The sequence below is a fragment of the Halichoerus grypus genome, chromosome 12, assembly GCF_964656455.1.
Source record: "Halichoerus grypus chromosome 12, mHalGry1.hap1.1, whole genome shotgun sequence".
Classification (NCBI taxonomy): domain Eukaryota; kingdom Metazoa; phylum Chordata; class Mammalia; order Carnivora; family Phocidae; genus Halichoerus; species Halichoerus grypus.
Window position 1 is genome coordinate 45,869,797 of NC_135723.1, and position 26,797 is coordinate 45,896,593.

Genomic DNA, 26,797 nt, shown 5'->3' on the forward strand with positions numbered 1-26,797 from the left:
CTGTAGAATCCTTCCTCCCAGGTCAGGTAACCTCCCCATTTCGTGTCCAGCAACCACAAAAACCCACTTCTCTCACTGCTTAGCACACAACACTGCTGTCCACTGACCTTGACCATTTTGCTTGGCTGTTCCCCACAGCCCTGGTGCTGCCCCTTCTCATCACTAGATTAAAAGTGAACATGCCCTGTGAACTCCAGGGAACTACACAAGTATAGAGCTTTATTTTTGAAATCACCTAATATATTTGTCTTACTCTTCCCCCAACATCAAAAGGCTGTGCACATTACTAATGCTTCCCAAATTCTAATACAATTTAAATTTACAGAAAAGTCAAACCAGAAGTGATTTTGAACATTAAATAACCTAAGCATTGGAATATTCATACCTCAACATGTAAAGTAAGATTAAGAAAGAAAAAAATTGGAATTTGGAAATTTAGAATTCTGTCAACATTCCTTAAAGTTTCTTTCTGGAAATGTTTGTTTAATAGCATAATCTTGGGTATTTGGATTTACATGAGATTGCATTTTAATCTTTTAACTTAAATATTATTGTATACCTAAATCAAGCATGATCATTTTGAACATGATTCTATAGAGAGTGGGAGAAACTATTTTCTGGGGATGATCTTTGATTAGATAAATCAATCCCCATTTATCTTTGTAGAATATCAAATGAATCTTGGAAGTTCCAAAAATAGAAATGGGGAGCTGTTTTGAAAATCCCCCTCATGACCATTTTGGAACAATGAGTATACAGTATTTTTTTAAAGGGTCTAAAAATTTATGGAAAAGTAATACAAGAATAAAAATCACATTGCCTTTTAGCATCTGGGAACAAACATGGGTATTTTGAGCTCCTTATACATAAGACCTAAGGTTGTTTTGTAGGTTTGTAATAGCCACACACACACACACATACAAATCACTCAGTAAACTATTTTCTGTTGCCTTCTTATTGATTTCATTGTTAGTCACAACTCTGTACTTTGTAAGGGCAGAAATTTGAGTAGCTTGAGATATTAATTTGGTCAATAGACACAGTAAACACTTTGACACTAAGAGACAAAGATTTTGTTGGAGAAAACACTTCTCCTGTGTGCTGTCCAAGCAGCTTTAGCTTCCTTGTTTATCCCTCCTTTATGTTCCAGGGTCTTTTTGTAAATTCTTGGGAAATTGAACAATGTCTTAAATATTTTGTAATTTCCCATTCTTGGAGCATGGTGTCTGGTACATAGGTGCTCATTAGTATTTGTTGTCTGAAATAACATTATTATGAGAGCCATGTAGAAAGAGGAGGTCCATTTATGGGCTTACCCATTCAAAGATTTTTAAGTTAAAAGGTTTCAAAATATTTGCCACTCTCTCTACTTTAGTCCTGCCTAGAGAGAAAGTATCAGAGGACCAGAAAATAGAAATCTTTCCTTTTCTTCTATTGCATTATAATTAAATCATTTTCTCCATTTTGCTTTACAGCCATGATACTTAGCACATACTGAAAATCCAAAAAATTATAGTGACAAGTAGCACATGCTGCAGGGTTATAATGCTTTCAAGAACACTGTGGTTGCTATAGCTCTCTCGCTCTCTCTCTCTTTTTTTTTTTAGTATAGCTAATTTTATCTACCATTTACTGATAGTTCACTATGTCCCAGGCACTATTCAAGGCACCATTCATTGTTGTCATTTATTTTAATGAATCTTTTATTTGGATTTCTAGTATTTAATTCAGGTACTCATTTTGTTCCTTGCCAGTTCATCCAGCAGGGAAAGTTGAAATATTCTCTTTTTTTAAGATTTATTTATTTATTTGAGCGAGAGAGAGAGAGAGAGAGAGAGCCCTCACGCATGCGTGCATGAGTTGGGGAGGGGCAGAGGGAGAATCTCAAGCTAACTCCTCACTGAGCGTGGAGCCTGATACCAGGACCCTGAGATCGGGACCCGAGCCAAAACCCAATAATTGGATGCTCAACTGTCTGAGCCACCCAGGCGCCCCAGGAAGTTGAAATATTCTGAACAAAGATAAGAAAGATAGTAACAGTATAGTTAACCATATGCTGCAATATAATATTTCAAATAATTTACCACTTTATCACACCAAAGTTCAATTTGAAGACTTGCGACCTTACTGATCAGGTGTCACTTTTATTTAATGAACCCAAATTGATACCACTTGGCAGTCATTTCTAAATGAGGCAATTTTTCCTTTAGTTTGTGGCTCAAGTGAGGGAATAGTGTGATAAGACCTGTAAATAAGATAGTACAATTCTAGGACAGATGGACTATATAGAAGAATAGATCTTTGTCCCCACAAGGTCCATATTGGAATTAACTAAATCAATTATTAAGCTAGAATACTAGATATTAACTATTTAATATTTATAAATTTAATTTAAATATTAAACTAGAATGGCAGGTTTCATTTTAATTTTATATTATTCCTCATGTTTGTTATAATATTAGTGATACTATGTAATAAAAAAATTAACAGTAAGAGTATATTTTCTTTCAGCAATTTTAGGACAATTTCATCTTATCCCAATATATGTATGTGCATATGTATACACATATATGTAATCTGTCTAAATATGCATATACATATTTATCCATAAAAAGGGATTTTAAAGTGACTTTGTCAGGAAAGCATGGTTTGTTCAGGTAAATACAGTATATTTTCAGGGGAAAGCAAGAGGCAATCCTCAGTTCTGGGTATAACACTCTACTAATCAGGAAAAAAGTACTAACATACTGTTAAAAAATATTAAAATATTTTAAGTACCTGCACGCAAACAAACAAGAGCCATGCAAATATACAGGGAAATGAAGTCCTCTGCCATGCCTAGTGGATAAATTAAATATCAATGCTCAATTTCAATGAATGCTGGCACCTAAAAAGCAAACCCAAACTGAATATAGATTTTAATGAAGTCTGACAGAGTGCATGTGGACAAGACTAATAGGTTAATCAAAAACCATCTCAAAGCAAGCAGCAGATGCACTATAGTTAAGTGTCAGTTGCTGTGGTATTTATTCCCTGTCGTGGAGCTCCGTTGCTATGTGATGACTTAATTTCTCTCATCTTGCTGTTCTGCAGGGGTAAAGGCAAGTGGCTCGCTGGCAGGCTGAATTTTCTGTGTGTTCCTTAATCTCTCTAGTTGCGCTTTCCTTATATCATACAAGTACTTCTTATCATTAACCCAGAAATTCCATCATCTAAGAAAAAATCTGTGATAGTTTTTTTTTTTTTTTTTTTTTTGCTGTAGAGGAGATAACAACAGCCACCATCATGGCAAACATCCAGTGCCTGCCGTGTGACTGGCATTCTTCTATGGGCTTTACAAGAATGAGCTCATTTTGTTCTTACCACAACCCCAGGAAGTGGATACGTCTGTTATCCCCTGTCTTGGTTTGTGTTCCTCCAAAAGCCAACTCTATGCAAAGACTTGGGGGCAGGCGGTTATTTGGAAGATGGTCCTGGAAGCAGCAAGTAGGAGTAAAGTGAGGCAATACTTTATAAATAAGTAGTTTACAGCTATGGGGCACTGGGGTTTAGTCCCAGAGGAACCCTATGAAAACTGTATGGAACACCCTTCAGAGTCAGCCCACAAGTGGTTGAGGTTGCTACAGGATTTAGCCAATAATTTCCCATCCTTCATTAGTTGAAGGTTGCTCCTTGGGTGTTAACTCCCCAGAATTCCAGCCTTCCTTGTGTGTGGATACAGTACAGCTCGGTGGCCAGATAATGCCATCAGACAAAGAGCAAGAGGCTTTGACCTTTAAGAAATTATCTATAGATGACCTCTCAGGTAGACCAGGGTGGGATGGGCAGAGCACCAAATGGGATCTCTATACCCTTACTTTATGGTTAAAGAAGTAAGACATGGAGAGCCTGCCTAACTTGCCCAAGGGAGAGTGGGAATGGGAGAGTGGCAACTCACCAGGCAGTCTTCATTACAGAGCAACCATCTTGAACATACAGAGAGATGGGAATCCCATCTGCTGGGAAGTTATTTTAGAACTTCCAAAATCATGCCACATGCTTCTGACAATCATACCTATTTTATGTATTCCATATCGTAATACCTTTAGTAGTATATGTTTGTACTCAGTAGCTTGGCTTGTCCCTTTGTTTCATATCTCTTAGTGTCAGCATAAAATCTTTCGTCCTTACTATGGAAGGTAATACAGGGTAATTGGGGCAGACATTTTCTTGGAAGGAAAATACATTTTTTAATGTGAGTATAAAAAGTATGGAAATATTTTTCAAGCACCTCAGAGTATATGAAAGCCTTTTTGAGTTTGCTTGGTTAAATTTTGGTATGGGGAAATTTTCTGAATTATGTCGATGGAGAGGAAGTTTTCACAACTCTCTTACCATAAACCTTGGCTTAATCCAGTTAAAGGGAATATATAAATCAGGTTTATTTACCTCTCTCTAAAGGGATAGAAGGAGATAAAATGAAATAAATTTGTGTAAATATGTGCATATGTGTATGTGGTGATAAGGGACAATGAGAAAATACTCCTAGAGGTTTGTTTAGCTCATGTTCTCACAGTAGGGGTGCTCTGTGTAGGTCTTTGTCTTCTTGTTGCCTCAGAAGAAGAATCTGTAGAAGAAAGCCAGTTTCTTCTTCTCCATTCCTCCCCTCACCCAACCAATAGTAGTTTTCCCTCTGGTAATCTCCAAAGTTGGTGAAAATAGGCAGTAAGTGATGAGGGGAGAAGCCTAAAGGCATTATGATAGAGAGCCAACCTTGAGAGAAGGGTGATCCTCTCTGGATAAGATACACTCTTTATACATCTCTGAATTTGAGAATCCCTGCAGGCTATTTTCATGTATTTAGGATTGAAAACAAATGGAATGTGTCCTTCCACTTCTATCGCTTGTCCATGAGTGTAATAGCTGGTGGATCATGTCAGACTTCCTCACTAAATTTGGAAGCAACCTCAGAATCTTTCCCTGTAGGCTGCTCTAGCAACCTCCAGCATTTAGCAAGGATAGGCAAAACCTATTTAGCATCCCTGCACTGAAAGTCAGCTCACTGAGGACAGGGGCCACGGCTAACTTATTAATCATTATAGCCCCAGGTCTTTCCTATGGTGCTGATATAGCACAGGCACTCCATATGTCAACCTTACTGATAAATAAACTGTAACTGATGTGTGCTGACTCACCAAGATAAGGTCATGTGTACAGGACTAAATGGGGAGATATGATTGAAACACATGGGAAGACCAGAGAATCTGCTTTATAACCAAGGACTAATGTCATCCTACATACCTCAATTGTGGAGAAACTTCAAAGAAGAGAAGAGAGTACTTCCTTTTCAGCATTATTATGCCCTTGCTGATACACAGGAGACTATTCTTCAGGTTTTGCTTGAAGAGGGATATTTAGATCTGTCTTCAACTTGTAGTTTTAAATCTAAAATATAAGACCTTAAGGGTACATGGTCAAGACATAGAGACTACTTAGTGGCATCATTAGATCGAGATGTAAACAAGTAATAAGTGAATAAGTAAATATAAGTCCACAGGGAGGTGTGTGGCAAGAAGTTCAGTGGTAAAATCATCATGCAAAGAATCAGAGTGGTGACTGGCAAGGTCATACCAAAGAGAGAGAATGACCCTTTGAGCAAGGCATGTTTCATTCAGTGTATATAAGGGTGGAAAAAGGATGAGACCTGACTTTTGTGGAGTTCTCACGATGTGCCAGGGATAGTGACAGTCACTTCACATACATTATTTCACTTAATCATCCTGATGATTGTGAATGGCATTAATTATTAGACCATTTTAAGTGTGGAAACAAAGTCACAGAGTCACCCAGTAGTGGGTCCATCCAGCTCAGAGTGCCAGATTCTACCAAATGAGGATTGTCAAGAAGAAAGGTGTGATGGTCATTGTGAAACATACTAATTAGAAACTCCAGAGGCAAACAATGGGAGTGACTATTCAAGCACTAATCAGGTAGAAATGTCCAAACGAGTTTGCGGTCTTACCAAAAAAAAAAAAAAAAAAAAAATGATTTCCAGAAAGAGCAGATGGGCTAAAGTCTTTACCTGAGATTTGCTGTGGGGTAGCCTCCAGACTGCCAGGCCATGACCATTTGTCCAGGGAAGGGTTCCCTGAGAAGCTATTTGAACATCAGAAATGCTTGGCAGACCTGTCTTGATGGTTGAGATGGATGAACCAGGTTAACAAAGTTGATGCCACTAAAAACTTGAATATATCACAGAACCAGGCCCAGAGGGCTTTGAAAATACACCGTACCAGGGCTTCAATCAGAATTTTGGGCTCACATTCAGACTTTAGTAGTCATTATCATAACTCCCCAGATGGTTCTAATATGTAGCCAGTTAAGATAACTGCTCTGATTTAGTAAGTTGGCATTCTGGCTTATGTATTTTAATAATTTGTGAGTTAGCTTTTTCCATGTTATAGTATCTTGTAAGTTAGCTTTCCATTGTATAGTAACTTGTCAATTTGCTCTCCATATTATAATCACTTAGGAGTTGACTTTCTTGTGAGTTGGACCCTCTAAATCTAATCTCTAATATGGTGATGTTACTGTCACACTGAGGATCAGACCTGCATCATGGTGAGTTTTCCAAGGTCACGGCATTCCCTGAGTCCTCTAGAGCTACACTGTCAAATACAGCATTGTCAGACACAGATGGGTATTTAAATTAATTAAAATTAAAAATCCAGTTACCTGGTTACACTAGCCACGTTTCAGGTGCTCAGTACTTGGAGGTAGCTAATGACTACCATGTTGGACAGGACAGGTATGAAATATTTTATTTACAGAAGATTCTATTGGACAGTCCTAGCCCAGATTATTAAATAACCAAACCTCTCTTGCAGGCTCGTCATTCACTTTATCCTTTTATCCAAACATGTACTTCACATGCTTTCTCTCAGTCTAGAATGACTTTACCCGCTATTTGATATATTAAATTACCCTTTTTATTTGATCCATCAGTAACAGGATAGAGGCATTTCAGAGGCAGGAGAGCACACACTGAGATCAGGAGAGCAAATGTTGGAAGATTAGGTGGAGCTAGCTAAACGGGGTCACAGCTTTTCTCAGAATTGCCTGTAATTTTATATCTCTGTATGTCTTTCCTGTTATCAAATATTTGTCTGACCTAAGCCATAAAATTCCTGGAAGCAAGAAAATATACCATAACAAGGCTATATTTTGCCTTTATAATTTTTATCTATTCACCATATGTTAACGATGGACTGATTTTTTTTTTTTCCAGTTAGGGAAAGGAAATAAGACAGGTGAATTTCTAGGTAATTAAAGTGTTAGCTCTGAGGACCCGAGAGCTTCCTTTGCTTTTTTAGTGAGACCAGAGACAGCCATGCATACTAACGTGATGACGTAAGAAGACTGTGAGGTCTCCCTTGCTGTGGGGAGCACTGCAGTAGGAGCTGGGAAGCCTGGGGTTTGCGTCCTTGCGCTTACTCTTTAAAGGACTTGGACCTCTGGCACAACTCCTAACTTCTCTCATCATCAATTTCCTGATCTGTCAAGGTGAAATCACAGTTGAGAAACATATAAGACCCTCTATGTTAAATCCTCTGGGGACTTGTCACCAGCTTGGAACATTTTCATCCAGAGTGATCTGGAGTCTTGAGTTACGTATTGTCCTTCCTCCAGAGCACATATTATCCTTTCTTTTCCTACTCTTCACTCCAAATTCTTACTGCAAATTGTCCAAACATCCTAACTTTTCTGTAGAAAGTTAAAATAGAGAAAGTGTGTCTTGAGGGAGCAAATCATAAATGTTGGAATTTCATATTCCAAATAGGTGGGGCTGGCTAAAAGATTCAACATAAATAAATAAAGGCTGGTGCAAATGTAAAAATTAAGTAAAGATTGTGAAGAGAGAGTAACTTTTTTCTTAACTTCCTGGTCCTTCTTTCTAAAACAAATTTACACATAGGCCCATTTATGTTTTAAAAGAAAAAGTCACAATGGGTCATTGAGAGAAAACACAGGACGCTAAGGATAGTCTTGACCCATGTCATGAGGACCCAGAAAATCTGAAGCTGGGGGACTGTGAATCTAAAGCAAGTTGGTGTATTTGCTGTAATGATTTAATATAAATATCTTCTGAATTATTTTGAATTGAACGCCCGTTGAAGGCAAAGAGTGAACAGCACAACAGAAGGTCTACTTTGGCATAGAACAAAATTTTATTTCCACAAATTTCCAGCCTCTCTAATGTACTTAGAATAGTGTCTTAAGTTGTTAAACATTTCCATTATGTTACTGACAGAGAGAAGATAGAGATACTCCCATTTTTCTACTCAGATCACATCTATAACAAAATAGTACCTGTGACCTTTGGAATCACTTAATTTCTAGCTGAAATATTAAGGCCCCTTTGTCACTGGTAGCCAGTTCTAGGTCTTTACATTAACAAAAGTTTCTCTGATCAAAATGCCTAGAGCATTTAGGAATCCATCAAGAATAGTTACTATGCTTTGATGAACTGAATGAGGAAGGCTGAGGGAGAAGCTTAAGGTAGATTATAAATTAAAAGGGAATTATAATTATTCCATTTGAGGTAATGAAATGGCAACTGTTTTTTCCACTGGGGAGAGAAAATAAATACAAAAACAAGAGGTCAGTATTTTTTTTTTGTTTGTTTAATAAAAGCTTTTACAATTTTATTTATTAAAGGACAAATACCTGTTTGTTTGTTTTAAAGATTTTATGTATTTGACAGAGAGAGAGACAGAGAGGGAACACAAGCAGGGGGAGCGGGAGAGGGAGAAGCAGGCTCCCCACTGAGCAAGGAGCCTGATGTGGGGCTCGACCCTGGGATCATGACCCGAGCCGAAGACAGATGCCTAACGACTGAGCCACCCAGGTGCCCCCAAATACCTGCTTGTTATTGAAATTTTAAAAAATATATATAGTCACAATAGAGAAAAAATATATCTCCAAGTCCCACCTTTGAGGAAAAAAATAACTAAATCCTTCCTAATCTTTGTTTTCATGTACGTATCTCTGTGCTTTCACAAGAAAGAGTTCATACTGTAGATAATGTCTTGCAAACTAAATTTATACTTGAGATATTACGAACATATTCCTGACCATCGCATAATTTTTATAATACTTTAATGTCTGTATAGTTTTCTATTCTATCGATACAGCCTAATTTATTCAATGAATCCCTTTCATGTTGGGCATTTACGTGGTTTGTGTCTTTTAATATTGTAAAATGCTGTGATGTATTTATTAGGTTGATCCTTTGCTCGTATTTTAATTACTTCCTTGGAATGAACCGTTAGAATAGAATTATTGGGTTAAATAATTGGACCGTTTCTTGCATTTCTGTTACCTATTTCTCACCAGAGAGTGCTTAGTAGAATACAGAATCTTTCCCAACATCGGGTGTTGTCAGTTGTCTCCTAACTTGTAACAATTTTATGGGTAAAGAAGTATTATTGCTTTATTTTACATTCCTTGGTAGTGCACTCAGGTTGGTTGGACACTCTCGTATCTTGTCTGAAGCGCTGTTTGTTCGCACGACACCCTGATGTGATGGAAGACCTTCCCTCTGTCAGCCTTTGAGGCCCCCAGCATAGGCAGAGCCGCCAGGAAGGGGAGCGGAGAGAGGGTTTGGGGAGCGATGAGGACAGCTGTGGAGGGAGGAGGGCGGAACACCGTCACAGTATCGACCAGCGTGCGTGCTGCGCGGTAGACGTGCCAGAATTGCTCTCTTCAGAAAGAGAGAACTAAGAGTGTCCCCTCTACAGTCTCTGCTGCGAAACACTTTCTGCTTTATCTCCAGAGGCAAGGCCTGAGCAATTAAGTGTGAAGACCTTTCTGAAGCTCCCACAGAGGCAGCGCGCCGTGCGAGTTACGGCCCCCCACTCTGGAGCCAGAGTTCAAATCCTGACTGTCATTTGTTGTAAGATGCATGACAGTGGGCAAGTCACTTAGTCTGTTTCTTGAGGCATAAAATGGGTTAATAAGAGTGCCCAGTTGATGTGACGATGAAATGACTTAATAAATCTAACGTTCTTAGACTGGTGTCTAGTAAGTAGGGCTATGTAAGCATCTTTTATTTTTTTATTTATTTTAATTTTTATTTTTTGAGAGAGAGAGAGAGAAAGCACGCAAGAGTGGGGAGGGGGGAGAGGGAGAGAGAGAATCCAAAGCAGGCTCCACACTCAGGGTGGAGGCTGATGTGGGGCTCGATCTCACGACCCTGAGATCATGACCCGAGCTGAAAGCAAGAGTCAGATGCTTACCGACTGAGCCACCCAGGCGCCCCTGGAAGCATCTTTTAAAATTTATGAAGTCTCAGGCATGGCACACAGTAGCGCTTGAGAAGTGTTAGCTGAAGACATGTAATACACAATAAAAGGCAATAAATATGTAAACAGATTTCAATACATGTGGTTCAGACGAGGGGTACTAGGTGTTAAAAGGTAGTTGCAAACAAATAAAATCATGAGTCTCATACAAATATAAAATAACCCATATCAAAAATTTTTATTTAAGTAATTAAGCCTAGGTGGCTCAGGTCATGATCCCAGGGTCCTGGAATCAAGCCCCGCATCGGGCTCCCTGCTCAGCGGGGAGCCTGCTTCTCCCTCTCCTTCTGCTCCTCTTCCCTGCTCGTGCTCTCTTTCTCTCTCTCTCAAATAAATAAGTAAAATCTTTAAAAAAAAAAAATAAGAGAACTAGTAAGATATTGTAATTAGTTCAAAGAAGAATCTAAAGAACAGACAAGTGAATGGGTGGTCAGTGTTAAGATGAATTTGCTGACAAATGCAAAGCTGGCCTCTTCCACAGGGGAGAAATTAGTCTCATCTCCACCAGAAAAAATTCCTGTGCATCTCTGTGGACGAAATCATTTGCTGCTATCAATCTTCTACTGAATTAGAAAATAAAGAAAAGGAAAGAAAATAAACTTTATGGTATCAGATCACCAGAAGGAGCCCCTAGACACCATCCTTGGAAAGAATCTTTTTGTCTGTTTCCAAGACTTTCCTAGTTTCCCTTGATTTAGGGAAATATGCAACTAATTATTCTGAAAATGACTGAAGGGCGCCTGGGTGGCTCAGTCGGTTAGGTGTCCAACTCTTGATTTCAGCTCAGATCATGATCTCGAGGGCATGAGAATGAGTCCAGGGTTAGGCTCTATGCTGGGTGTGGAGCCTGCTTAAGATTCTCTTTCTCCCTTTACCCCTTCCCCCCAACCCCGTTCTCTCTCTCTCTAAAAAAATAAAAAATTAAAATTAAAAATAGAAAAATTTAAAAAATCATTAAAGTTACGGCATTGAAGGAATCTGTGATGGAATTTAAGCCTCAATACTTAGCAGTTCTGTGGAACATTCACTTCTCTTTGAGCATCGGTGAGCTTTTCTGTAAAATGAGGATAACAGTATCTAGCTCATGGGATCTCTTATAAAGATGAAACAATATGCGTCCAAAGCTCCTGACAGTGCGTGACTCATAGTAGACACTCAATAAGCAGTAACTATTCCTGGGCCAATTATAATTAGCTGAACCAACCAAAGAATAATTGCTCAGTTTTGCTTCTACCACACCCAGTCAACCTGGGTAGAAGTTACATACAGCATTCCAGAGAGCCTTGGGGAAGGAAAGTGTGTGGCTCCCACAAGGGACACTGAAAACATCAGCTTGATGAGAGAAGGGAGGTGGTAGAGAATGCTGAGAAATAATGCAGTGTCGGTAACATCCAGCCTCTGAAGGGGCTTTGGAATCCAGACAGAAGTTTTGGCTCTGTCAGTAAGCAGCCAATTCAGCATCATCTGGAATGCAGTTCCCTGGGCCTCACCCCAGACCTGACGACTTAATAGCTGGCTGTTGAGATTGTTTATTTTATCAGGTTACCCAGATGTTGCTTGAGCACATTGAACTTTTTAAGAGTCACTGGTGCAGATAGAGGATATAAGCCTTTTTTTCTGGAGTCATATTCTTGAAACTTAGGAGTAAAGTGAAATGAGGGGCCTTCCAGCCAGTGTACAGGATAACTTTCTGGATGAAAAAATGAGGTGAGCCTGAAGGCAGGAGGGAACCGAAAGGAGTAGGTGTAACCCATCGCTCAGGTGATGAGGGACTTCACTGAGGTGGGAATTAAGGTGACTCCAAACATTATAAAGAAGCAGAATTTAATGACTAAGTGAGTAGGAGATTCAATATGGAGGACAGGCAGTATTCAGAACTGACCTCCTGATTTTAAGTCCAGGTGAACAGAATAGAGATGCACTGACACAAATGGAGAATTGAGAATGGCCAGTTTTGTGGAAAGCTAAGTTCACTTTGGAGCATGTTAAAGGATGATGATACTTTTAAGTGGAAATTTACAGAAAATAATTGAAGGAAGGGGAGGGGTGGGGAGACTCCAAGCTTGAGTGACAGGTCTTGGCTGGAACAATAGATGAAATTTTTAAGAAACATCATCAGATAAGGCTTCTCTGTTTCCCTTCCTCTTTAAAGTTTATCTAATTTTTGTTAAGATTTTATTTATTTAAGAGAAAGAGAGCACAAGCAGGGGGAGGGGCAGAGGGAGAAGGAGGCTTCCTGCGGAGCAGGGGGCTTAATCCCAGGACCCCCGGGATCATGACCTGAGCCGAAGGCAGACGCTTTACCAACTGAGCCACCCAGGTGCCCCTCCCTTCCTCTTTAAATTGTCAAAATATATGTTTTTTTTTCACACACCAAGGATTACATGAGTTAAATGGTAATCACTTGACAAACCTAAAATGACTGTTTAAAATTTAGGCATTATCCTACCTGTAAAAAAAAAAAAAAAAAAAAAAAAAAAGCTGTATTTACAGTCTATTTCAAAGATCATAATGTATGGCATAGTTGATAAAGAGAATATGTTTAGTTATTTTCCTCTTTCTATACAAGATGTAAAGTCCTTAAGGTTTGAGAAGATGGTTAGAAACTAATTTGTATACCCCAATGAGGTTTTTGGTAAATGCTTAGTTGTTGTACTGAATTTTAAAATGATTCTTGGACAATGTACAGCATCCCCATACCCCTGCAGTTAAGCTTGTTTCTGGTAAATCCCGTGGGTTCAATTCCCAACTGTGCTACAATCCTTTGAGAGGCTAATTAAGAACCTTGGTTCATATGGGAATTATTGTCTGAAAATTAAAAGTTAGAGTGTGCCCCAAATCTCAGACTCACTTGGCCCACTGGGAAACTTCCAAGTACTAGATATGTCCTCAACCCAAATTGTTGATTCCAAACTACTGTCTTGGTTAGAGTAGAATCACAAAAGGGTATATAAGGAGGCTTTTCCTGCTCTTAGAAGATATACATACTTCTAGCACAGTAAAGGTGTTTTAAAAAAGCACCTTTGATTCCAAGTGTTTTGTGTCTTGATCCTACTTTTAGCAAAAAAAAAAAAAACTGTATTATAACCATTTAGTATGTACAATAATTAAAATGTTTTATTGATCACTGTGTCAACAAAAAGATGAGCATATTCCCAGAGAAAATAACTTCTTTTTTTTTTTAAGATTTATTTATTTGAGAGAGAGAGAATGAGAGAGAGAGCACATGAGCGGGGGGAGGGTTAGAGGGAGAAGCAGGCTCCTCACCGAGCAGGGAGCCCGATGCGGGACTCGATCCAGGGACTCCAGGATCATGACCTGAGCTGAAGGCAGTCGCTTAACCAACTGAGCCACCCAGGCTCCTGAAAATAACTTCTTTAATGTGTTTTGAAACTCCAGGCAGTGCCCATACTTGAACAAGGATTAGAATTTATACACATTTTTATTGTTGCCTGGTATTTGGCAGTATATATTTTCATACAACGTATTATAGTGAACATAAAACACATTATGCAAGGGATTTCATTGTATATGAAATATTTATTGAGTTTAAATGAATACCTTCTTTGCATGTTCTAAATTTGAATTTATGCTTATGTTGTTATAAAAGGCACATTGTTTAGATTGTTTATATTTTTTTTCTGTCCTTAACATTCTATATTTGTGTCAATTAATTTAATAATTAAGTTGCTTTATATACCTTTTTTGTGATTATAGTATGTAGAAAATCAAAGCTGATTTAAATGTACTTTCTACTAATGCTTTATGTACTTAAACTTTTGGATTGTATCGTATATGCAGAAAATACATAAATACATTCATTTATTCATTTGACTATTACTTAATGAGCATCTCTTATGTTCCAGACACTGTTCTAAGTGCCAAATATACAGCAGGAAATACATCATCACGTAGTTAAGAATTTGCTCTTTATCTGATGATAATGGTACTCTACCCTCAATAATTTGATCCAAGATTTTTTTGTAATTAAACCTATAGATTGCTTCTAGAAGCAGAGGTCACAAGAAGTGACCTTCTTTGCTCTGTAACAGAAGTGAATTTAGAACTCATATTTTAATTGATTCCTGCTAGTCTTCAATAATATGAATACCTATGCTTTCAAGTGTAGGATTTTACTTTCTTGGAAGTTAGTATCATGAGCAAACTCAGTGTTTGTTGACTGAATGCAATTCATTCATTTGATCCATGAGCAAAGGCCAATGCAGTATGATTGGTGAGAAATGTTTGAGCCTGGTCATTTTAATTGCAAATATTTTATAATCTATGTCTTTAGAAATATAAGATAGTTTACTTTTTTTTTTTAACTCTGCATTCTTTAATGAGCGGTCTTTATCTTTTATCTGTTCACTTTTTTCCAGGTTTTAGGGACAAAGCCGGAGCTTAGGGATGGAGACGATGATGACGACACCGTAGCAGACATAACCAACAGGAAAATGGCTAAACTCTACATGGTGAGTTCACTGTTAGTGAGTTCTATTGTTTTTACTAGACTGGATACAGCCAGGAGACCTGTTCTGGAAGGGACTCTGCTGTAGCTGATAATTCTCATTGCTCTCAAAGAGAAGTGTGTAGGTAGAATCCATTCTATGCTCTAGTATGTTTATTAAAATTCTTCTTTTTATTACTTTTTGTTATTTTTTTTTTAATGTCAAATAATCAGTGAAATTACTGCTACAACTTAAATAGAATTATATAGTGTTGTCGTGCTAGTTTGCAACAATATGTTTTGATACATGACGTTCAATAAAATGTTTCCTTCATGGAATAAAAATACTCAGTAAGGTTTTTCTTACAAAATTTTGATAAACTATAAAAGCTTCACGTTATTTTAAATATCTTATTCAGCCATAATAAAGGCTTTTTTTGTTACAGGAGGGCAAAGCTATCAAATCAAACAGCTGGGAGGAAACAGGGTAAAAACAACCCTGTCCTGGCCATTGGACTCCTAGTTCTATGTCACTGCTGTAGTGATGACCCCTGGATGACCTTGGGCAAGATATGACCATGCTGGGTCTCAGTTTTCTTATCTGAAAAAAAGAAAGACAGATTCCATTAGAAGATTATTCAGGTTCCTTACAACTCCAGAATTTTATGATTTTATTGCTGGTGAAGGTAACAGAAGTCACAGATACACCGGTATCTGAGACTGCTCAAATGGGATCCTTCAGGAGTTCCCTCCCCTTGTAACTTTCCAAGAGCATGATTTGGAGCAGACCACTAATCTCCCTGCAGAACTAGGTAGTCATCAGTCATCACAGGAAGGAGTTATATTTGCTATTCTTGAAGGGAACTTCTAACTCGGTTGCTGGAGTGGTGGGGGGTGGGAGGGATGGGGTGGCTGGGTGATAGACATTGGGGAGGGTATGTGCTATGGTGAGTGCTGTGAATTGTGCAAGACTGTTGAATCACAGATCTGTACCTCTGAAACAATACAATATATGTTAAAAAAGAAGAAGAAGAAGAAGAAGAAGATAGCAGGAGGGGAAGAATGAAGGGGGGGAAATTGGAGGGGGAGAAGAACCATGAGAGACGATGGACTCTGAGAAACAAACTGAGGGTTCTAGAGGGCAGGGGGGTGGGAAGATGGGTTAGCCTGGTGATGGTATTAAAGAGGGCACGTTCTGCATGGAGCACTGGGTGTTATACGCAAACAATGAATCATGGAGCACTACATCAAAAACTAATGATGTAATGTATGGTGATTAACATAACAATAAAAAAGAAACTGATTTTGAATGAAGATCAAGTTACTAACTTGTGTCTAATAACTTGCGTTTTGTAAAGGGGAAGTGAATTATTTTCTTCCTAGATGGCAAAGGAAAATGTGGTCATGACTGCTGCTAAATACTCATGATTTTAATATAAGCCACACAGAAATTGTTATTCTAAAGAATTCGAGGGGGCGCCTCGGTGGCACAGTTAGTTAAGTGTGGGACTCTTGGTTTCGGCTCAGGTGGTGATCTCGCAGTCGAGGGATCGGCATCCCACCCCCCTCCCCAGACTGTGAGCTCAGTGTAGAGTCTGCTTGGGATTTTCTCTTCCCTTTCCCTCGGCCCCTCCCCCCGTGTGTATGCGCACTCTCTCTTTCTCTCTCTCTCTCAAATAAATAAAAATTTAAAAATTAAGACTTCATGGCACGTCTTTTTCGTTACTGCTTCTAAAACCCATTTTCAACAGCTTAACAAATACCTTTTATGCCGCCTCATCAAATAAAACGATTCTCCCTCTTGGGCAGCATTAGGAACTGATGAAGAAATGTTTTAAAATGTGAAGATGTCAATCCTGAATCATTCCTCCCTCTAGTGGATGTATAATGTATTGGATATATGTAAAATACAAAGTCTGTTTGAAAATACTTTAATTTGGGATGGCAGAACAAAGCTGGGAAGCAGGGTCACCTAGGCAATTTCTAAAAAAACAGAATTCAAGCCCCACCACAATGCTGCAAAACTCCACCACTGGGAGGGCCCTGGAATCTGCATATTTATCAAGTGCCCAGGTGATTACCTTGCAGCCTATAAGCTGGCCTTTGAAAAACGGAATTCTAACCTAGGCATTAATATCACTTTCAATTTTGCAAGACCACCTTTAACTTTAAAAAATTGTTCTTTTTAAATTTTTTTTTTTTAGATTTATTTATTTGAGACAGAGAGAGAGAGCATGCGTGCACAAGGAGGGGCAGAGGGAGAGGGAGAAGCAGACTCCCCGCTGAGCAAGAAGCCCCATGCAGGGCTCAATCCCAGGACGCTGAGATCATGACCTGAGCCGAAGGCAAATGCTTAACCGACTGAGCCACCCAGGCGCCCCTAAAAGAAATGTTGTGTGGTTATTTCCAAACTTCAAGAGTCTAAGTAAATAACTATTTGTGACAGAGGAAATTTACTTTGACAATTTGCAGGACCTAATTTGAAAACAGTCTATAAGCATAGACTGTAATGTGCCAGTGCTTCTTAGCATAGTGCTTGGCATATGGTAGGCACTCAGTAAATGTTAAATGAATGAATGTTTAAGCTTTAGCTTTTGTGTGTGTGCAATGAGTATAAGACTATTACCTAGTTGAAAAAATTGCTATAAAAATTAGTAAATAATCATGTAAAGTTCATCACTTGGTGCCTATTATATAGAAATCTCAACAAACCTTAGCCATTACTATTATCATTATTATTTTCTCATGCTTTAGGTCCAGTGTTGAAACTTCACTTTTTATTAATGGTTCTTTTACTCCAAAAGACTTTATTTTAATTCCATATAGTTAGCATATAGTGTTATCTTAGTTTCAGATGTACAATATAGTGATTCAACAGTTCTGTACATTACTCAGTGCTCATCGTCATAAGTGTACTCTTAACCCCTTCACAGATTTCACCCATCCCCCACCCACCTCCCCTCTGGTAACCATCAGTTTGTTCTCTATAGTTAAGAGCCTATTTCTTGGTATCTTTCTCTCTCTCTTTTTCCTTTGTTCATTTGTTTTGTTTCTTAAATTCCACATATGAGTGACATCATATGGTATTTGTCTTTCTCTGACTTATTTCACTTAGCATTATCCTTTCTAGATCTATCCATGTTGCTGCAGATGGCAAAACTTCATTCTTTTGTGTGGCTGAGTAATATTCCATTGTTTATATACATGCCATATTTTCTTTACACATTCATCAGTCAATGGACACTTGGGCTGTTTCCATAATTTGGCTGCTATAAACATAGGGGTGGGTGCATACATCTTTTTGAATTAGTGTTTTAGTATTCTTGGTTAAATATCCAGTAGTGGAATTACTGGATCATATGGTAGTTCTATTTTTAATTTTTTGAAGAACCTCCATAATGTTTTCACAGTGGCTGCACCAGTTTGCATTGCCCCCAACAGTGCATGAGGGTTTCTTTTTCTCCTCATTCTTGCCAATACTTGTTGTTTCTTGTGTTTTTGATTTTAGCCAATCTGACAGGTTTAAGTGATATCACATTATGGTTTTGATTTTTATTTCCCTGATGTTAAGTGATGATGAGCATCTTTTCATATGTCTGTTGTCCATCTGTATGTCTTCTTTGGAGGAATGTCTGTTCATGTCTTTTGCCCATTTTTACTTGGACTATTGGGGGTTTTTTGGTGTTGAGTTATGTAAGTTCTTTATATATTTAGGATACTAACCCTTTATCAGATATGTCATTCAAAAATATCTTCTCCCATTCCGTAGATTGTCTTTTAGTTTTGTTGATTGTCCAAAGGACTTTGAAGAAGCCTTTTAGGGTATAATTTGGCTCATGGATTTTTGTTTTTTTTTTTTTTTAATAGCTTTGTTGAGATATAATTTACATACCATACCCATTTAAAGTATACAATTCAATGGTTGTTACATTTACAGAGTTGTACAGCCATCACCATAATGTAATTTTAGGACATTTTTATTATCTGCAAACAAGCTCATGGTTTTTATATTAGGTTTCAGATGCCAGTGGATCCATGAGAGTGACTGTGGTTGCAGAAGAGAACCCCTTCTCCATGGCAATGCTGCTTTCTGAAGAATGCTTTATTTTGGACCACGGTGCTGCAAAACAGATTTTCGTATGGAAAGGTAAACCATTGATGTTGTAGCTGTTCTTCAGATTTACAGCTATTTCTTTGAAGAGGTAAAGAAAACGTCTTTTCTGATTAAAAAAAAACCTATGATTTTGAGACTTGATCTGTAAATAGCTCATGTAAAACGCAGACATGAAAACCATATTTTCTTTCTACTAGTATCATTTGCCAGGAACGATGGGGTTAAAGAAAGCATTAGGGCAATATAAAACGAATCTTTTATACATATATAGCGATCATTATGATATTAATAAATATATTTAACATACCAGGACATTTTTGCCATTCTCAGTGTCATATTTAAATTAAATTATAATTATGTTTATTACTTGGTGTGCAAGTATTTCATAATCATGTAATACCTTCCCTCTCTGGGATTCTGTCTTTTTCATTTATCCTCTATTTTAGGTAAAGATGCTAATCCCCAGGAGAGAAAGGCTGCAATGAAGACAGCTGAAGAATTTCTGAAGCAAATGAATTATTCCACCAATACCCAAGTAAGTGTGCGTGAAAATGAGCTGGCTAGAAAAAAAATTTTAAATGTGGGAGCTCATCCTATCTCCACAAAACTCATGAGAGAATTTGGTTCAAAGTAACCTATGCATGGAAGTCATTCTTCCCTTATGTGTGTGCCACATTGTGCCCCATGTCCCTAGAACCATAGCTTTGTGGAGGATGGAATTTTGCAGAAACTGGAGATCAGACCTTCCATGGGGCTGCATGATAAAAAAAAAAAGACCCCATCTGTTTCTTCCATGGCATTTCAGTCAAGATGATCAACCACAGTTGAATGCACTGAGAGCACTTTTCAGTTAGTCCTGAGAGCAAGTTGTGCAGACATGGGCTAATACCCACATAATATTTGGCTTCATTGACATCAGCTTAGTCACCTGACTAGGTACTCTTCCTTTTCTGAGTCTTTCAGCCTCATCCTTTCTCTTCAGTTTTATGTCCTGGCACAAGGAACATAATGAGATCATTTCTTCCAGGTCACAGATCTCTTATAAACCTAATGCAGAAAACAAGTCATATGTGTAATGGTAACACGAAAGAACTTTGTTCTTACTTCAAACATCCAAATTCAGTGGCAATCACTTTAGTTGTGACAAAAAGTACAGTTGGATTGTTTTACCTTCATATCTGATAATCTTCCATTTTACATTCACTTATGGATCCCAGCTTCTAATTTACATCTGTCATCACAGAAACCAAGACAGTCTTTTCATTTCCTTAGTTTTTTCTCCATTCCTGGATGAATGTTTTTCCCTCTGTCTATTTTCTTTTTATAATAATTATTATTGTTTTAAATTTTAGATTCAAGTTCTTCCAGAAGGAGGGGAAACACCAATCTTCAAACAGTTCTTTAAGGACTGGAGAGAGAAAGATCAGAGTGATGGCTTTGGGAAAGTCTATGTCACCGAGAAAGTGGCTCGAATAAAACAAATTCCATTTGATGCCTCAAAACTACATACTTCTCCGCAGATGGCCGCCCAGCACAATATGGTGGATGATGGTTCCGGCAAAGTGGAGGTATTTGGCTGTTCCTGTTTGTGTTTGTTTGTTTTCATCAAGTCCATTTATGCCAGTACACCTGGAAATGTAATTTCAGAAGACTACAAACTTGTCATTTTACTTGTTAATTTTACTTATTAATAAAGGTGGACCATGACTGTATATTAAATCAGGGAGTTTAAATCTGGAAGAGATACTCTCTGACCTTCAATCCTATTTTACAGTGTGTGTATTGAGATTCCAAGAAGTTAGGTGATTTGTGCAAGATCACCTCATTATCATCTTAGAGACGTGTTGTGGAACCCAGTCATCTTGTTTCCTGGTCCAGAATTGCTTCCGCTCCTGGAACTGGGATTATCCAGTGAGGGCGAGTTGCTCTGAATGTACCAATGACCATTATTTAGACCTTTCCTTGTATGTTACAGGCATTCACAAAATCAAATTGGGCATGTGCTAAACTCATAGATATTTTTAGAGCATTCAAATTGTTTGTTGATTATTCCCATTTTTTGACAAAAAATTGCTCATAACCCCCTTATAATTCTCCCTAATTCAACTCTCTTCACCCTCTACTCTTAAGTCATCTAACTTAATGAGACCTGGGTAATGTTACGTCTTATTATAAAATATTTTAATGGCACTCCATCCTCAGCTGGGCCCGCAAGGTCTTCCAGGATTTGATCCTTGCTCTCCTTGCTGCCTCACCCTCCTCCCTCTGGCTAAAGTCTCCACTCGTCCTCCTGCCTAATTCAGTTCAGTCACAAGCTGCACCTCTTTGAGAAGCCCTCCCTCTGCCCTGGAGCAGCCTTTCTCTGTGCTCAAACCATAAGTGATATTTTTCACAGAACCATCATCTAAGGACTGCAAAACTGTTTATTTTTCTTCCTAGTGCTCTCGTTAGTTCCTGGAGGGTAGGAATTGACTATTTTATCTTTGTATTCCCAAGGCTTACTACAATGTCTGGAGCAAAGTGAATGGGAAAGAGATTTAGGAAGTAGTTTTGCCTCTTTTCAAAGACATGAAGTATGCATCTAAGCCATCGAGGGGTTGTGGGAAGTGCAAAGGGAGAAAGGCACCTCATGGCCATTGTTCCAGGGGTATCAGCTTCCGGTCTGAGCCTGTCTCCTGCTCACACGTGCTTTTCTGCAGCTCTGCACAGCCGCAGGGCCTCTTGGCAGATGTGGCTCCCCAGCACCATGTCCCAGCTGCAGTCTCCTTGTGTCGGGTCATGTTGTCTCCGAGATGTCCTCCTGAGTCGTCCCCGGACTTCGGAAGCCTGGGGGCTTTCTCTAGGCTTTTGGTCTTAGCCCGATAGTGCTGTTGTTTCTCCCCTGCTCACCAGGATGTCGTGCGTCTCTCTGAAAGCACTGCCGCTCCTTCATCTCCAGATTTCAAGGGAAGGGGTGCATCCTCCCGCTCCCCGGGAGGGTGCGCATGCGCACAGTGCCTGGCAGGTTCTCCAGTGTTACTTTCCTGGTTAATCTGCAGCTCTCATCTCTCCAACTTGGAGTGTCTTTAATCTGTGATGAGGATGAGAAACTAGAAAACAAAAACAAAAACAAAAACTGGTTCTGCCTATTTTTACCTTTTCAGTCTTATGCCTAGATGATGCCTCTTAAAAATACTCAAGTAATTGGCATCTTGATTATTTGGTCCCAATCTGCCACTCTTGCCTAAAGAAATAATAGTTTCATGCCTTACAGTGCAGGGGAAAAATGTTTTTAACAAACAAACAAGTTATCTCCTAATGGATGAAATATTTTATGCAAGTTAAGAGACATATTTCTGAGCCGAATATTTTAGTTCCTTATTCCACCAGAGTCTCGTGTTATTTTCACTAATCAATCAAACAGGAGGTATGTATTAATAGTGAACAAACGGTCAAACTGATAAAATTTCTTCCCATTGCTTAATTTGTAAGCTAGTTAGAAAAGTATTTAAAAGTTGTTTAACAATAGATCTAACCCCCCTCCCAAAATTAACTCCTGAGAAGTACTATTAGATCAAGAAAATTTTAATTTTGTTACACACATTCCATTCCTTTCAGATTTGGCGTGTAGAAAATAATGGTAGGATCGAAATTGATCAAAACTCATATGGCGAATTCTATGGTGGTGACTGCTACATTATACTCTACACTCATCCCAGAGGACAGATTATCTACACCTGGTAAGTTTTCCTCTTTCTTAAGATCTCGAGTTCCAAGGAGGACAGATTTTGCTCCAAAGTTACATTTCATCAAATTCCATGGGATATGGGGTAGAATTATCCTATAGTTACCCCAGTGAGATTTGTATAGCATGCATGTGGTATTTTCTTTCAATATGATTTTTGACTGTATTTTGTAGCCTTGTCCACAAGCAGGAAGGGTTAAATAAAAATCATCCTTTCTAGGGGCACCTGGGTGACTCCGTTGGTTAAGCCTCCAACTCTTAATTTCAGCTCAGGTCATGATCTCAGTGTCAAGATCTCAGGGTCATGAGATCAAGCCCTGGGTTGGGCTCCCTGTGCTCAGAGTGGAGTCTGCTGGAGATTCTCCCTCATCCTCTCCCTCTGCCCCTCCCCCCACGCTTGCATGCTCTCTCTCTCTCAAATAAATAAATAAATTTTTTTTTAAATCATCCTTTCTAGTCTAGGAAAAAGATTTTGGTATCTAAATGTAGTGTTCTTTTAGTGGATATATAGTTGAATATCTCACCTCCGGGGCAAACTAACTCCAGTTGGCCAGCACTCGCTACCATGTGTTCTTATTATTAAAATTCACAGAGGTCCATCCTAATTGGAGCTGCAGAGTTGCAGTGAGGCAAACCCTCTAAGGGATATATATCATTTATACTGTTTCATACTCCAGAAACCTCAAATTGATGCATTTTTTACTCTTGGTCCCCACGAAATTTGTGGCAATAAAGGAGGAAAAAATGCCAGTGTATCCACATCTTACATGGTTTTGCATAATGATTTGAGTTAATTGAAGGTTAAGATACTTAGAGTCCAGTGCCAAGGCTCTGATCAATGGGGAATGTCCAGTCAGGTATGGTAAGTATACATACCATGCTGGGCTGTTCCAAAGGGATGGGGATTCTGCAACAAATCATATAGTGTGGGACTCTCAAACTTTTTACTAAGTGAAATCAGGTAAAATAAAATATTTCTGAGGAGACTGGAAAAAAGAAAAAAAATTTCCAAAAAGATCTTAAAACTGAGAGGTGTGGGTGGAAGGTGCAGGGGTGAAGCAGGATCCTACTTTTGCCTACATGGTGATGGCAACCTTCAGTGGGTGGGAGTGTCATGGACATGGGTCTCTGCTGATATGGTGACATTTCTCTATGGTGAGGGTCCTACCAGATGACAGAGTCACCTCTATCCTGACAGTGTGACCACTTATCACTTACACTGACCAGTGTCTTGAGCCCAACCAAGTTCAGGAGATGGGATGATTATGTTTATCCTATAGGGTCTTGGTACCCAAAGGGTGGTCCGGGAACCAGAAACATCAGCATCCCCTGGGAGCTGGTTAGAAATGTAGATTTCCAGTACCCACCTTTGGCCCACTAAAGCAAAACATGCATTTTAACAAGATCCCCAGATGATTCACATGCACTTTCACGACTAAGGCACTGCACTGCCTTAGGCAATGGTTCCTATCATATCCTGTCAGAGATTAATGTATTTAGCTACTTAACTCTGTGTTTATGATGTCATCTTCATAGCATCCATTTTTTTGGGCAGCATGTTTGTGCCAGCAAAGTGCTAGATGTTTCCATTTGTTATGTTTCTTCCTCACAACCAGGTTATTTTCGAAAGACAAAAAGGGAGGGGAGAAGCAGACAGATTAAGTAACTTAACCCAAATTCACAACTATCGTAACTAGTGAAGCAACATTTCACACCCTGATCTACAGCTCTCTTTAAGTCTAAAGCTGAGTGCAGCTATACCCTGGTATAAGCTATGTCTTTCTTTTGCAATTTCCTCTCCCAAAATTTTAATTCGGAAAAGTGTTTGTGCAAAGCATGGCATTTATAGGGATAAATCAGTTGTTCTCAGTCAGCTTTTCTTTTACATTCTGTTTCTTGGTCTTCCTCTTAACTCTGATTTGTATATAAAAAATATAATTGATTGTGGCACTTAGATCAAACAAGAAAGACTAAATAAGCAATTCAAGAGAATATTTTGAAAAATTAACAATTTGCAATCTATGTAAATAACTATGTAGCTGTAACTAAAACAGACTAAATCAGATGATAAATGTTAAATGTAGTTACTATTTCTCGAATCATTTGAAAGTATTCACCGAGCACTTTCTATGTGCCAAGCACTGTGCTAGATAGATACTAAAGATACAATGGTTAAAAAAAAATGAGCTGTGTCCCAAGATTTTATACTTTAAAAAGAAGCAGGTGATTTCAATGAGGGCACTGAACAGGCATTTCAATGAAGTATGAAGGATTTAAAAAATAAAACCAAGTTGATCTTTGGGGAATTCTAGGCAAGACACCAAGCCCACTCCTAGGGCTCCTAGAAGTGACATCTAAGTGGGAGCAGAAGTAGCAGCTAGGCAAGGGAGCAAATAGAGATGTTGTTCTAAGCAATGCAGGGAAAGTGTGCTCTAACTTACCAGTAATGACATATGGCTGGAGCAAAGTTAGGGAGCAAAAGATAAAATCAGAGAAATCAGAAGGAGCCAACCTGTGAATGGCCTTGTAACCGTCTTGGGGATAGATGAACTTTATTTTTCAGGGCATTGGGAATCAGTCAAAGAATTTGCTCGGGGGAATGGTATGATTGGCCTTCCTCTTAGAGAAATTATTCTGGTTGACCTCTACGAGAATGGGCTGGTGGGAGAAGATCGGTGGCAGGGAAGCCATTGGGAATGTGTTGCAGTAATCCAGCTGAAGGATAATGTGGCCAGAACTTAGTGTTAGAGCAACAGGGAGGGAAAGGATAAGTTGAGTTTGTAGTATTAAGGTGTTGGCATCTGAAAGACTGGCTATGGGAAACAGGGAAGATGGCCAAATCAAGGGTGACCCCAGATTTCTGGTCCATACACACACGTGGGTAGTGTTTCATTCTTATCACTGAGATAAGAAACGTAGAAGGAGGGCAGGTTTGGCCCTCACTGTGAAAAATTCAAAGGGAAGAAAGGTGAGAATATGCCACACTCTTAATAGTTACTCTCTTTGGGATGGGACTGGGATGGAGGGAGAGGTCATTTAATTTGTTCTTTCCAATTTTATGTGTTCAAGTTTTCTATGATAATTTATCATTTTTTTGAGATATCAAGAAGATAAGTTAGATACTTGAGAGTCCTTTGAGAGTCTTTGCCATTTAATATCATGGATGTTAAATATGTAAGTTTGTTAACATTGCATGGTTTGCAGGACTTCAAAAGCTTCTATAAAGGCAGTGAAGAGACATTTAGAAAATAAGTAGATCTCTTGAAGATTAGCTTTCAGACTAAACAACTTGCCAGGCTATGTGATAATTTTGATGCAGGGGTATAAATGGTTAAGTCCAGAGGCACATTAAGTCCAGGGGAAGGACTAGAATTAAATCAACAGCTGAATACACATATTTGTTGTGGCTTATTTTAAATTTCTGAAACCACTTATATTCTAAAATGGTAGGAGAAAAATAATTTCAGCAGTGATCTTTTCTCTGGAATGTCAGGTAATTGAAATTGAACAAACATTGAACAATGGCAGTGGTGAATCTCTGAAAGCAGTAAATTCTATTTTCCTGCAGCATTTATTTTAAATGAGTAACAAGTGCCAAAGGTTTATAAAGAAGAAATCATGTCAAAGTAGATTGCACTCCACCCCCGCCAACCTCCGCCCCTAAGCATAGGTTTTCAAAACTAGAGGCAAAGAGCGACTTTATTATGTCTTAGTTGTAGTGGAGTATTTGACCCCCTGGGTCACAGATCCATAAAGCAAATTACTCTGAATCTGTGTGGATGGGAGCAAGGGTCACGTTGACATGAAATGGCAGAGGGGCTGGAGGTAAGTAGTAAAAAATTTATTGCGAGTGTCAGAAGGCGGGAGTTTGGTGAGGCTTTCCAGGTTTGCTGGTTGAAATACTTCAGGGGATAAAAACCAGAAATTGGGACAAAAGTTTGTTGATACTGTCTATAGTCAGTTGAATGTTTTCCTACAGAAAAAAAAAAAAAAAAAGGAAATGGAGAAATAGGCAGGGAACTGCAGATGTGACAGAGAAAAGACAGGTGGTCACAGACCCAGCTGTCATTCTCAGCTCTCTGTTACTCCCCACTCTGCTCCCGTGGCTCACAGAAGTGTTTGATGACATTATAGCCTCCTGGAAAATTTAGGCTATTGGCATTAAAAGA

General features: G+C 38.7%; 1 protein-coding gene across 1 annotated transcript in view; it reads left to right on the top strand.

Moving 5' to 3' along the window:
* SCIN (scinderin) overlaps positions 1-26,797 on the top strand; it is a 77,366-nt gene that overhangs the window by 31,965 nt on the left and 18,604 nt on the right. Inside the window, exons 5-9 of the mRNA XM_036085205.2 lie at positions 14,723-14,815; positions 18,805-18,937; positions 19,351-19,439; positions 20,257-20,472; positions 22,502-22,623. Of these exons, the coding sequence (XP_035941098.2) occupies positions 14,723-14,815; positions 18,805-18,937; positions 19,351-19,439; positions 20,257-20,472; positions 22,502-22,623 (653 nt within the window). The remainder of the gene's footprint in view (positions 1-14,722; positions 14,816-18,804; positions 18,938-19,350; positions 19,440-20,256; positions 20,473-22,501; positions 22,624-26,797) is intronic.